At 34.8% G+C, this 15369-nt stretch overlaps 1 protein-coding gene across 1 annotated transcript in view; it reads right to left on the reverse strand.

The window, feature by feature from the left end:
- The window catches only part of LOC136034797 (puromycin-sensitive aminopeptidase-like), an 83811-nt gene that overhangs the window by 34977 nt on the left and 33465 nt on the right, over nt 1-15369 (reverse strand). Inside the window, exons 8-9 of the mRNA XM_065716212.1 lie at nt 6001-6149; nt 2621-2740 (exon numbers count right to left, since the gene is read on the reverse strand). Coding sequence (XP_065572284.1) covers nt 2621-2740; nt 6001-6149 — 269 coding nt within the window. The remainder of the gene's footprint in view (nt 1-2620; nt 2741-6000; nt 6150-15369) is intronic.

Below are 15369 nucleotides of genomic sequence, written 5' to 3' on the forward strand. Positions count from 1 at the left end.
TTACCACGGCCACAAGGCAGGACCATTACTACTAGACTTCTTTATACGAGATATTATGCATTTATTACACGCTAGGAATTTAAGACAATAAGATAAATTTGACCTCAACTTCACCTCTCAATACTACTCGCTACTCGATACAGCTATTTAATACTATTTTCAACTATAAATGTACAAAAAGCTCAATGAAATGATCAATAGCTTTGAATTGAGCCTTTAAACATATCTCTATAATAATCATTAAGTGTTTATTCAATTGGTGCCAATTGAAGAGGTTGGGGGGTACCCGTGTCTTCCTAGTTTTTGCCCCTGCCTAAATTTTGAAACACAACCTTTTGGGAGTCTTTTCACTTGGACTAGAACCCTTTTCTGTATTTTCGTTTAAAAAATTGGAAAGCAATTCAAAGTGTAATTTTGAGTGGCACATGAGACTTAATGGTCGCGTTACCAGATCAATTTCATAAAAAGTAATTAGAAATAAAAATTCACTTTAAATGAGCCCTTAAACAGCTCTACTACGTTGCAGTAGTTTTCTAGTTCTGTTCGTCAGTAGGCTATTTAGGGGACTGGAAGAGAAGGAAATTGAAGAGATGGATTGTAAACCTCAGGATTGGAGGGTTCTCGACCGTAAGGATTATGATAGCACGCTTTTTATTCCTCCCAGCCTTTCTATACCGGAAATGACACTCCGAGTGCATTTTTTAGGCGCCATATGGCATTTTATGAAAACTTTATCAAGTCGAATGCACAAAAAACGATTAGACATAAAAATTAGCTTTTAAATGAGCCCTTTAACAGCTCTCTGATGTCCCATTGCCCACCCAGTCTTTCCATTCCGGAAAAGGCCAGCCTTTCACATGCAGAACCAGAACGACGTCATAAAAGGTGATTAGAAATAAAAACTAGGTTTGAGATGAGCTAAAGTCTCCATGATGTTTCAGTGCCCGATTAGTGACGAAGAAAAAAAGAAAAAAAAAGTATAAATGAAGAAAACACTAGTACCCATGCAAAAGTGTTATTTCCTTGTGGTTCAACGTGGGAGAGGGGCTGTAAGCTTACTGCATAAGCTTTCTGACAATGGTAATTGCAATGGTTTGCCTTTTGCTTTGATTCAACGCCATTTTCAAGGCTTTTCAGGCTCTTTTTCAAAATTCCTGTGGATTTGTTCTCAAAATAACATTCTAATATTAAGATTAATCGAAATAATAGTTACTATTCCCGAATCAACTAAAATGTCAATTTTTTGTAATTGGACATTTTTTCATTACATTTTAAACTTTTGGTTACTATTGTTCGTAGTTTACTCTTTACTAGGTTACAGCTATCACTGAAACAATGATACTTGATTACACAAGATACAATTTGTGAAATAGGGATTTTCAAGACAGGGGAAGAAATAAAACTATATTGGAGAGCAAATATTTTATTATATAATCAAGAATTGTTCACCTGAAGAAACAAATAAAAAAAATTTAAGGAGACACAACTTAAGAGTCTTGAACCTTTTCAACCAAGATCAGCCACAAGAAAAGAAGCGAAGCTAGTAAAAGGAAGTGAAGTATTAGCTAAGCATTTTTTACAATTCACACGTTTTATCAGAGCATCTTTGTAGTTCCATTTTAATTTTTTTTTTTCGTTTTGTGTCTGATATCCTGGAAGAAATGATCTTCAAATTTGTTGGACTTTTCCGTTAATGCTGATAAACTCTTTCTAAGTCATCGCTTCTTCAAATCTTACAGCTGTGTTTTGAACTCTTTTTGAATAGACTGTAAAACTTTTGCTGGAAAAGTAAATCACGCAAATGCATTATTCAGATATTGTAAAAAAAAACAAAAAAAAATACTTTCTGAAATCAAAATCCTTCCTCCCAGGGGTAGGTAATTTTCTCTATCAATTTAAACTTTTATGATTCGTGTTTTTATGAACTATTTTTGCCATTTTTAAAAAATGTATTCTTTAAGTGAATATATTGCAGCTTCAGCCAGTTTGAAGTCTATTTGCAGTCGGTTACGAAGGATTTTCTTATTGTTGTGCTAACTATATGTAATTATAGATTAGAAGGAACATAATAAGAGGAAATATGCAACAAGAACCACTGTCTATTCTCTCCGCCTATTTCCTATAAACTGTAAGTCTTCATTTACCCTTAAAACATGGTTAATGTGATAAAAAACTAAGAACAAAAAATATAGTTCAAACATCCAATAGATTAAATATGACGAAACTATGCTAGGTCAAGTTGCGTGAACTAAGAAATCACAGCTAAAATAAACTTAATTCACGTAGCAACAGCTTAATAATTACATTGCTTAAAAGGGACACAATTTAGGGGCACGGCTTATCCCGTCAGTGTTTACAGTCAGCTTGCCCGGATGACTCGGAAGATCCGCAGTATATTGAAAATAGGCTCTTCAGAATGATATAAGTTAAGGGTGTAAATTCCCCGACATAAACAGCATTATTACACATAATTAGAAAAAGAAAACAGAAGCCTTTACAAGAGACAGAACACAGACTTAATGGTGACCGATGCAGCAGTATATCTATTAACAGAGTAAAAACAATAATTGGGATTATACAACCATTCAAAAGATTATATTTAGTAGCATTAAATTTTTACCAATAAGAAAAGATCGTGGACCAATCCAAGGCGGTCAATGGGTGGAAGACTTTTATCTTTAATGGCTGGCTGAAATTTGAGAAGGAGCTCATCTGGATACTTGACAATATAAAAACCAATCTAAAATAGTAAGTCAAATAAGAATGAATATAAATAACGCATTTGTGCTAGGGTCTCTCAAAACGCGATGATAACAAAGCAGAATCAATGAAAGAAGCCATAGTAAAAAAAAAAAGACAGTAAAAGCCGAGAAGATAAATATTAGGTGATTTTACGTTATTTAGGTGATTTTTCAATGACTCATTCTTACCGCTGGTGGCAACCCTCTCACAGTTTTAGTGCCAATAGATCACAAGCAGTCTTTAAACAGTGCAGGCTTACAATAGATAAATGCGCAGTAAGAGAATATATTACATAATACTCGTATTTTATCCGTGCGTTATTATTGCAAACTGTGCACAATCCTCTTAGCTTCTCAGATGAAAAATTGGTGTGCTCCGTATAAGACAGCTAAGGAACAAAAATTGAAATAATTTTGTTTTAAGGCTTGAAGCAAAAAGTCGCAATAAAAGATTAAGAATTATAATTATGCTATAAACGTTGCAGTGCCATCTATTCAATTTATAAAAGAAAAAAGATTTCTATTAAAACGAAACTTAATACAAACTTATTCAAACTTAATAGAATTGAAGTTATATAAAATTCAATGAGCATTGTCAGTAAACTAATGGTAAACGAGAAAACCATTGAACTTAATCCTCTTGTCGTTAGCCAGAAACGCTACAACTGCTTTTTAACAGCCGTGAAAGTGATAGTTAATTATTTGATGAAATAAACTGCTAAAAATATTCCACAACTTTGAAGTTGGGACTTTTTCAGAAACTCTTTTTTGTGTTATTTCAACCACACTTACGAACAAGTTCATATGATGAATTGGAAAAAAGAATGGACTCAATAAACTTTAACACTCAATCATCGGAATGGAAAAACATTATTTTTACGATTTGGAGCACAAAGTTACGATAAAAGAGTAAATAAAGAGTTAAAATAAAAGAACAAATAGTTAAAAAGAGAGTACCACAACGACACGTATTCAGCATACAGAATGGAGCAAAACTAGTTAGTGTTAGAAACAAAAACGAGCTCTTGTGCTGACCCCTCGATACAATGAGCGGGGGGGGAGAGAAAAAACACAAACCTTACAGGAGATTAAAAAAAAAAATTTTCCAGTCTCTATGAGCCTCCTAGTGAGACAAAAACATATATGATATGATGGTAAAAAATTTCAAATACCACAACGGCTTCTATTTAATATGTGAGCTGAAAAAAAAATTAGTTTCTATTTAGAAACAAGAAATAATTCTTAAATTGCCCTGTCCATGCGACACGGGGCAAATGAACAAATACCAACCTTACGAGGAGCAAAAAAAATCCATTTTTATCCAGACCACAACGATCTTCATAGTGGGATCCTAAACAATCTTTTTAGGGTTATTCTTAAACAATCTTTTTAGGGTTATTCTTTTTGGGGTATTCTTTTTAGGGTTTAAACGACTGACATTGAATGAACAGAAATAAGAAAACTAAAGAATTAGTTTAAAGAAATCCAACTTTTACTTCCCTTTCGAAATGAAATTCTAAATGTATACCTTCAACAATTTAGTTATGGCATGACCAATACGATGCTAATCCTGGATGATTTTAACAATTAATTATTTTAATTGCTTAGCTTTGTAAATACAGATTTAAGTAATATGAAGCATCCAATTACATAAACTAAGCAGAAAATTCTTACAATTAATAAAACAGCAAAAGTAAAATTTATGTAGGTAATTAAGAAAATTAGAAATCTTGGAAATTTGGCGCACACACATTTGAAAATTCAGCAACTGGTTACCGAGAAACAACCAATCATATTTTTCAACACACCAAAAGAATACGTCACCCCCCCCCCCCCGTAACTGGAAAGCATTTGGAAAAAATAACACACCCGTGCGCTACGTGTTCTTGATCCGGGAACTGTTGGTCAAATTGACCCCTTTGGACTTGTATCTGTTCCTTACATTAAAGTCGTCACAGAATGGGAAGATATTTGTCTCAATTGACGAAATCCAAGCAAATACACAAGGATGCTTTGAGAAGTGGAAACATCATTGGAATCGGTGCAACAATTCAGCAAGAGATTATTTTGAAATTACAGGCTCAGCATTTTCAATCACATTTTGTTAATCAAAAGGAAGCTTAAGGAAAATACCGAAACCTTTCTCATGGAGCCTATCAAACTTAACTCAAATAGCCTACTGGAATCAGACTCAGGGAATATACTAAGATGTAGCTGATAATGGGCCAGAATTCGGTTCACGGAGTCTACCAGACTTTGGCATAGAGAATTTATGTGAGTTTCAAGGAGTGCACCAGAGTCTGGCTCAGGGAATCAAATAGACGCTGAGTCAGGGGAACTACAAAAATTCCCGCGAGAAAACACACTGTGAAAGGTGTTAGGGAGTTCGCCAGATAGTGTAGCTTACCGGAGAAGAGATCACTGCAGTACAAGCAGAATACTTAGACGTCGTTCTGGTAGCAAGATTGATGAAAGCAGCCCTTAAATACTAGGCAGTTTCGAAGAACCTAACATTCATATATAGATTGATGCGTCGGTAGACCCGACAGAAAAAGTTGCGAGACTAATAGATGCAGAAGGAGAAACTGTGAAGAGAAGATAAAAAAAAAAAAACAGAGACATGGGACAGCGTCAGCCCACTTCAGGAATTGTCCAGCTCTCCCAATTTACAGAGTTAGCTGCAGGGTTCTGCGTCTCCAAAATAAAGACAGCCATTTTGCCTTTTCACAGTGAAATAAAATTAATACGAGGCGACAAAAAAACTGGCTGTGGTCTAGTGTCATGTTGGAGCCTATGCATTTAGCTCTGACAGCTTTTCCGACTCTTTTCTGGCGATTGGACAGAGCCAATATGAGCCCAAAACGTGTTAGTCTTGTTCCATCATGGTGTTGGACTAAAGGTGGCCAACTTTGTACTTTTATGTGAAAACCTTCCGGGTTAATATTTTGTTTAATTTTAATCTTATCATGCTAAAGTCAGCATGTAAAGATGTTAGAGTTTCTGAAACATGGTTACAAGAAAGAACTTCCGTTAAAACTTCAAAAAATGTTCGTAAAATTTAGGGAAATTCTGGTGAAATTCTGATCCTAAAATATATCCCCCTCCCATGCGGATGCTGAAATGGGACCTGCCTAAAGATAGTTGGGCCTGGCCTTAGAGACGACAGATGTTTAATATAAAACTGCCGTTGTTCTCACATAGATTTTCTGAATTTTCAATACATTTTTGATCAACAATTAAAGAAATATCATTTACTAACTTGGCCAGGGTTCAGCTTAAACCATCCTAGGTTTTTCCCCTTTTCAACAACATATTCATCTTCCTTTTTACTCAGCATTACAGATAAGCAGGGTTTTTGTACACATTGTGAGGAAATAGCATCTATTGGTACCATCCATGTAGGTTTAGCTGAAAAAAGAAAAATAAATCGTTTAAACAAGAAATATAGATATAAGTAGTTACATGTATAGTTAGTTACAGTTGAAACCACATTTCAAGGCATATGTTTTATTTAGAATTCTTTGACCATAGACTTCCGTTCAGATTTCACCCTACAGACTTCTGCAGTCATAAAAATGAATCCATAACTGTTATTAAGTGTAGCCAAACGATTTAGGAATGGCCAATTAATGCAAAATGGCACACAATATCTGACGATGGTTATACAAATCAGATAAAAATTAGTAACCGCTAGTAGATATTGTAAACGTTAATAAATGAAGTAAATAGGCTCCAAGTGCATATTGTAAACTCGAGCCATAAATAAGAATGTTAATAAAGAGAAAGCGATAACACTGATTTGAGGGCCCAAAACAAGGGGAAAAAGTACAAAAAATAAACTATGTTAATAGTACATTAAGGAGGTCATGCACATGGCCTAGAACCCATTTTCAAGAGAATCACAGCTGGATTTAAATCCCACTTTTTCATCCTTTGTTTTTGGCGCTGGATTTGTTCAGAGAAAGTATGTTTTTGCTTCCATTCTCCTCTTATCCATCTCTTGTTGAAGTTGATGAAGAGTTCTAGCTCAACTCTGTCTTGAACCAAAGTATAGCTGGATTGGGAAATCCATTTTTTTTTTAACAAATGGCTCTTTTCACGATAGGAGGTAAGGATTAGTTCAGCTCTCATCCTCTTGAAAATGGGCTCTTAAGTCCTCTTTCACTGAAAAAAAAAATCTGTCAAAATAAAACTTAAAAAAAAATCGTAAAATTTTTTTGAGCAATTCCGTCGGAGAAATTATTAAAAAGAATAGCTTACTGTATCTAGAGGCACCCACTGTTTGTTAATAGTGTAAAACTTATATTTTTAAGAAATATTAGCTCCTCCCTCCCAAAAAGACAAGATTTGCTGTATAGATCACGGTATTGCATTCGAAAAGCTTAGGCTCGGGCCAAGACTTTCTTTAAACTTTATTTAATAAAAATCTCATTTCCTTGCACTAGAAACTTCACACTAAACATATTAATAAATCATTCAAGCAATAAACCTATGAAATCATAGTTGTAGTCATAATTAAGGAATTAATGTTAAATATAAACAATTTTATATTTTACAAGCGACAGTTGTATATGCTTGAAAGCAACAAGCATACCGGTAGAATTGTCCGTTTTGGTATCTATCTTTATTTTTTCCACAAGATCTATTCGTACAAACAAATGATAGATATCGGTTCTTGCCTTTAGTGCAATCCCCTGATCAAAATTTTCTAAGTCTCAAGAGGGGAGTCTCGGCACTCCCCTCCCCCCAAGTTTGGATTTGCAGTTACAAGTCACCAATTTAGAATCACACTAGATCTAAATTTATCATTTCAGAAACGGTGATATATTAATCTACGAAATCTGCTTCAAGCCATAGAAAACAAACCCCTGTGCTAGTTTGGTTTGCGCAGCTTAAACTCGTATAACAGTAAAAAATCACAGAGCATCCTTGTTAGCAGCAAAAACATGATTGAAGACCCAAAGAAACATTTAACATACTACTATGAAAAGAAAATTGTGGTAGGCGTAAATAGGTATCCAACCCGTGGCTTGATCAACACACGGGCTACATGTAGCTGCTTTGTTTTTGCCTAGTAAGTAAATCGAAACTTAAGAAAATATAGGACTTGCAAGTATTTTGACTTGCATTCAAAAACTAAACGGGGAAGCTTAATAGTATATATATATTTTTTTTTATTCCAGTTTGTGACAAAAGTTTCTAGATAACAAAGTAGACATGACAAAAAAGATCATACTTTAGTAGCAGCAAAGTATTTATTACACATCAAAATACAACCGATTTATCACCAGCGCATCAAAAGCTAAGCTTGCGATGGCATGAAGCAAAGGGAAGGCTAACAAAATAAAAAAAAAACAAAAAAACTTACAAACAGAATTAAATTAGTGTAACAAAGCAAATGGAATAAACTATTTGACAAGTAAGATCTGGGGGGTGACACTATGAACCGAATTAAAAACAAACATCAAAATACAAACGAAACGTCAAATTTCATGTCCTGGAACAATATATTAATTCTATTTCTTTTTTTAGAAAGAGAATTCGCTTTTTGTATATAATTTCTAATTGATTTTTAATATGTTAATAACGATTAAGATAAAGCAATCAAATATAATTTTAAAAGAGAACTAATTATGCCTAGCTAATTCCTTTTAATCTATTTCAAAGGTGTTATTATCCGGTAATTCCACACATAGCTCAGATTTAAGTAGATCAAAATTATTATAATCTCTTTATGCTCTGGCTACGGGTGTTCCAGAGTTTAGACGCTATTTAAATGATTCATACAGCACTCCAACACAAGGAAATTAACTGACAAGTAGATTTCCAGTAGATTTACCCAAACAAGTAGATTAACTGAATCAATACCGTGCAAATTTTTCTCCCTAAAATCTATATTCTTCGAATTTATGCAGTCGATTTACATTTTGCTGGTTGAAGTAGAAAACTTAGAAATTTAAATTAAAAATCAACATTACTTTAACCCAGCAACGGTAATTACCAAAAAACAAAGGGTTGCTGTGGCGAATATCGAATATAATGAATTTCATAGCGTTCCAAAAATGCAAATCGACTATTTATTTTTCGTTTTTTTATTCGTGTATTTACGAACGTTGTCTACGGGAGACCTTTTGGTATATTCTTTTATATATATATATATATATATATATATATATATATATATATATATATATATATATATATATATATATATATATATATATATATATATATATATATATATATATACATATATATATATATATATATATATATATATATATATATATTTATATATATATATATATATATATATATATATATATATATATATATATATATATATATATATATATATATATATAACTTTCTTTTGGGAAAACAGGGGGAGGGGGAAATGAGGAACTTTTGGAAAAAAAGGGATAGTGGAAGCATTGTTCACTAGATAGTCTTCTCAGAATTTGCTCAGTCACTGGGGTGTTAGACGATGGATCATATTACATATAAGTAGTACTACCAAAACCACAACTACTGCAATTTTATTAGTCCAAACATTGGAGCAAAACATTAGAGCTAAAAAGAGTCAAGCATTGCTTTTATCGTAAGCACTTAAAAGACTATTCGAGAAAATATTCCGGAGGCTGCAGTATGGGTACTACTGGCCCACATATGGCTTGCCATTTGTGCTGCACTTAGGGGCAGAATGACTTTTTGTAATTTGCATACTATTGAAGCTGTCTAATACATTCACATAAGATAACTACTTATTCCGTTAGCAACTTTGAATCATACATAAATGCAGCAAGGTTTTTTTGTTATCAAAATACAGTAGATTCACTCCTTGACATGTGTGGAGGGGAAACCGGGTACTGAACCCGAATTCTTCATTTTCAAAATGAAGCAGATTCACTCCTTGACATGTGTGGAGCGGGAACAGGATATTAAACCGGAATTTTTTGTTTTCAAAAATAAAGTAGATTCAATCATTGACATGTGTGGAGGGGGAACCGGACATCGAACCGGAATTCTTGGTTTTCAAAAATAAAGTAGATTCACTTCTTGACATTCATAATGCAGAGATGAGTACAAAAACACACAAAATTGACATATGATTCGCAAAAATAAAGCATTTTATTATTATTATTTTCAAAATCTAATTTATTTTAAAAAATAAAGTAGATTCACTCCTTGACATCTATAATGCAGAGAAGAGTACAAAACACACATAGTTGACATAAGATTCGCAAAAATAAAGTATTGTATTATTATTATTTTCAAAATCTAATTTGTTTTCAGAAATAAAATAGATTCACTCCTTGACATTCATAATGCAGAGATGAGTACAAAAACACACATAATTGACATAGGATTCGAAAAAATATAGTATTTTATTATTATATTTAAAATCTACTTTATTTTCAAAAGTAAAGTAGATTCTCTCCTTGACATAGATAGATAGAGATAAGATATTTATTTCAAAAAGATCACTATCAAAAGCCCTCAAAGGGCCGAATTCGGACTTCGGAGTCGACTAACAAAGCAAACAAAGCAAAAAACACTAATAATAATGAATAATCAAATTATGAGTCAAACAAAAAAAAAATCGGTCAAACTAAACTTGAACAAATATAAGTCAGAAAAAAAGGGAAGGGGGACAAAAAAAAATCTAATAATACAGAAAGGAACAAGAAATAAACATATATATCTACAAATTAAAAGGGACACTAAAAAAAAGTCCAAAAACTCACAAAAAAAAGAACAAAGCATAAAACACGCGAAAAACACATATGAATTAAAAGGGAAACTAAACCAAAACAGCGGGGGGGGGGCAAGCAAATTAGTGTAACGACCTAAAGCACCTCACATGAAAAAAAGAGGGGGGAGAAACTAGTTGGCTATTTTATTTATTTTTTCTGTGATGAAGGGGACAAAGGTTTTTTCATATCTGGAAGTAATGCAGCGAATGGGGGACAAAACTGGGATAGACTCAGAAACAGCTCGAGGCTGTCGTAATCTGGATGGTGAGTGACATTTGGGGAAAATACTTGTCGTACGAGGGTTCGTTATTGCATTTTTTGAAAAATGGAGGCACAACGACGACCTCCTTCGCTCAAGGGTTTCCAAACTAGCTTTTTTTAGGAGCTGAGAGTAAGGCACTTTACCTTCTTTGAAAATTATTCGCAAGGCTCTTTTTTGGATTGACTCAATTTTGTCTGATTCTTCACGGGAGATGCCAGGATGCCAAACTGGACAAGCATATTCAAGATGCAGGCGGACAAAAGACGTGTACAACCTTAAGGAGTGAGATGGGGGGCGCTATATTTATTTAGGAGCTTAAGGAGGGCGATAGACACATTAGCTTTATGGATGATATCTTTAACGTGGATATTCCACTTTCAATTTGAAGAAATTGTGACTCCAAGTAATTTAACCGAGGACTCATAAATTTCAGGAGGGATAGGATTAAGAAAACAGGGCGAGGATTTGAGGAAACAAATCGGCATTATCATGGACTTAGCGGGGTTTACTGTCATATCTAGGTCCAAAGCCTCACTTCCAATTTCATTGAGAATACTCATAGGGTCGCTTATTAAATTTCTAAAGCAAATTTCAACAATCGTTAGGTCATCAACAAATTTCCAACGGTCAGGAACTTCCTTTGCGAGGCTGTTAATCATGACTGAAAAAAGGAGGGGGCCTAGGAGAGTTCCTTGGGGTATGCCATTGTAGATAGGGAGAGATAACTTCGAAGACCACACTGCCTTTCCATGACGAAAGTAAAACAGTTCAAAATAGGGATGATACCTTTTTATTGACAGTGAAATATAAAATTATTTAACTGGATATTTCGAACACATATACAGTGTTCATCATCAGCAGTAAAACTCATCAGAGTTTTACTGCTGATGATGAACACTGTATATGTGTTCGAAATATCCAGTTAAATAATTTTATATTTCACTGTCAATAAAAAGGTATCATCCCTATTTTGAACTGTTCTACTTTAGATAGGGAGAGGATTTGAGTCATGGTTTTGGTATTTAACCACCTTCGATCTATTTGTTAAAAAGGACGCAACCAATTTTACCAGTAGGGGATCAATACTGAACTCGCTTTTTAGTTTCTCAATTAAAATATTGTGGTTAACAAGGTCAAAGGCTTTCTGAAGGTCAATGGAAATTAGGTTTAGCCAGGAATTAGGCTTTTCGAGGATTTTCCCGATGTGGTCAATAAGAGAAACGAGGTAGTGGGAAGTAGAAGTTGATTTTAGGTTTCCGAATTGCTTCAGGTCAGTAAGAGGTAGGATTTTTTTCTTTAGCAAATCTGCAAGGAATCCTTCATACAATTTTGAAAAAATAGGTTTAAGCGTAATAGGTCGAACGCCTTCAAAGCCAGGCTTTCCGTTTTTCTTTTCCATAGGGGTAATGAAACCCTGTTTCCAAATTGTTGGAATTTGCCCAGACTTAGTAATTTCGTTAAACAGGACAGACAAGGGCTTAGACAGGAAGTCACCGAAGGCTCTAACAAGAGGAAACGGGATATCCAAAGGACAAACACTTGTCTTTCTTAGTTTATCAATTCTTCTTTCAGTCTCAGACGGGGAAATAGTCGGGAAAAATGGGTATGGGGCTCCTGTTGATAATTGGATTGTCAATGCTGGAAGGCTCTGGACAATGGAAGTGAGAAATTTATTTAGACTATTTGCAGTAACATCAGGGGGCTCTGGTAAGTTGAAATTAAACTGGTTAAGACTCCTGCCACATAGCTTTTTAACCTCGGAATACCAGTTTTTTGGCTTATTAGTGAACAATTCTTCAATCTTATTTTTGTAGTACGATCGTGCCATATTACGAATTTCTCTTTTAATTGATTTTCTTAGTATATTGGCTTTATCGAGTTTACCATTTTTAAACAGCTTCAATTTGGTTCTAATTAGTGTTTTTATTGTCTGATTAATAAAGGGTTTATCACTTGAGCACCTTTTAAACCTTTTTTCTGGGAAACAAATTTGATATTTATCAATTAGCTTTTTATGAAACGTGGCTGTTTTCTCATCAAGGTTTTGTAAACTATAAATGTCGGACCAATCTTCAGTACTCAGCCACATACCGAAAGAAAGAAGACCAGAATTTTGAAGAGGGCGGTAAGTGCTATAAGCTATTGAGAAAGTATGCTTAAAATTTGAGGAGGGGGACAAAAGAATGGAAAGATGATAACTCCTACCTAATGGGGGCAAACTTGAGGGAGGGCTGTAAAAATTGTACATATTAGTTAAAATAATATCAAGAGAGGTATTTCCCCGAGTCGTCGGTGTTTTAACAATTTGCTTTACTTTAAGTGAAGCACAAAAAGAATCCATTTTAAGGTCGTTGGCATCGCCAACTAAAAAAAGGCCAGCATTGGGGTACTTAAAAATAACAAAATCAGCACTTGCCTGTAATTGCTGGATAAAATTACGTTTTGACTCGATATTTTGATTTGGGGAGTAATAGAAAACAGCTATTGCAATAATACTAAATGGACGAGGGAGTACTTTTGGTCTAACACTTAGCCAGAGGATTTCATCATACTCGGATGAACTCCGCCATCTTTTTTCCCGAGTGGGTGGTCTGAAGGACGGAGTTTAATTAACTCTGAATAATTTGTCAGGCGTAAGGACCCTGGGTCATGGGATTGAACCTCAGTAACAGCTATAATATCTATCAAATTTGATTCTGAAACCACCTCAAGTTCAGTAAGCTTTTCAAAATTAAGACTTTCAGCATTAGTAACTAAAAGTTTAGGAAAAACAAATCGATTGGGGAATCGCGACAGGGAAGCTTGATGGCTTTGAGAATTTCCTGGGTAGGGTTTTAATTTAATTTATTATGCTTTGGAGAAGAAGGGTAAGAGAAGGATTTGTTTTGGGGATTTGGATGTGGGGGGACGGGCAAGGATATGGACGAAGCACCAGGACTTATTATATGACAATTATTGGATGCAAAAAGTCTCAGACCTGAGTCACGTTTACAGGATAGGCACGAGGGATAAAACGAATGGGCTGGGGGTTGGGTTTCGTAAGGTGCTGGGAAAGGGGGGCTGGATGGGAATAGTCATTCATGTCCGTCAAGAAATTGCTGGTTTGCGGTAGAGTAGGGAGGGTATGGGGCAGCATACTGTAAGGGGGAAGGAAATAGGCATTCTGTATACGGAGAGGAGGAGGAGATAACATGGGGTAAGGGGGGGAGTATGTGATCGGGAAGGGTTTATTAATTGTTGAGCTGAAAATGCAGGGGGATAAGAATGGAAGTCGACAGGAACCTGTCCAAGGGGAGGAGGGGGTCGTGAGTGCTTTCGACGCTGCCCTAATAAAGGTTGGGTTTTAAACCTACCCCCCGCGTCTGATGATACATGAGCAAAATTACACGACTAAAAATGCTTAGTAAATTTAGCAGGATTAAGGTGGCTTCTGGGCATCCCAGTTTTGTGGAACCTACTACGATCTTTAATGGGCGATTCAATTTGAGCTTTTGTACAGCCAAAGCATCTTCCACTTGAAATTTTTTAAAAAATATCAACATGGGGGTATTTACACAGATTATTTGTACAGCGGCTAAAAACATAAAATTTACAAATGTGTAGATATTTACAATTGCTAGAAATACATTTACTATCTAAGAAGTTAAAACACACATTAGGTTTATTACGCGTAAAATCATTAAGCTCATTTTTTTGAATATTTGATTGCATTGTATAAGAATTTCCGCTTCAAGTCAGTTCAACTGCATTGTCACTTTTTAAAGATGTATCGTTAACACTGGATTTCAACAATAAATTATCTTCGGTTGAAGCGAGGTCAGTATGATTAGGTTGCGTAACCTTTTTAATCTCTTGAGAAAATTCTGACGAAGGAAGTACACTAGCACTTGCTTGATGAACCGACGAATTTTGGTAATGAATATTTGGAGCGGAAGTATCAGCTAAATGAGGGATCCTGGCCGGTGTAGGGGAATTTAAAGTATGTATAGCTTCAACAATTGCGAGCTGAAAACCAACTTTTAACAATTTGATTTCTTTGTCCTTGAAGAGATTACTATTCTGGCGCTCGTAAAGATCAGACTAGCTATCATAAAGAAATTCGAAATTAATAATCCGTTTCTTGAGATTGACGATATCTGCATCTTTTTTTAGGCAATCTTCACAGGTATGGGGCTCAAACACACTAGCCTTTTTTGCATTGCACGTCAATTCATATTTACTGAAGCAAGAAATATGTGGGGTAATTTGGGGTTGATGGTAGGTGGTAATTTTTGCAGAATCAATCGATCCAGGGGAACTATTTTTATCATTATTCGAATCACGAGGTATGGATGGGGAATTAACAATACTAATTGGAACGATCACTTCCAGTTGATTATCATTGGAATTAGTTGAATTTTCTTCAATAGAAATAAGGTGGGATTTTTTAACCTTGGGTGGTTGGATCACTTCAGGTTGGTTATCGTTGGTAATAATCTCGTCATTTACGACCATTGCTGATCGGCACTGTACGCATAACCATTTAGGATTTTTTAGGCGACTACTTTTTGTGACGCCAGCACAAGCTGGGTGCAACCATGCATTTCACTTAGAATTCTGGAATGACCCA

Source organism: Artemia franciscana, chromosome 13 (assembly GCF_032884065.1).
Source record: "Artemia franciscana chromosome 13, ASM3288406v1, whole genome shotgun sequence".
NCBI classification, from domain to species: Eukaryota; Metazoa; Arthropoda; class Branchiopoda; order Anostraca; family Artemiidae; genus Artemia; species Artemia franciscana.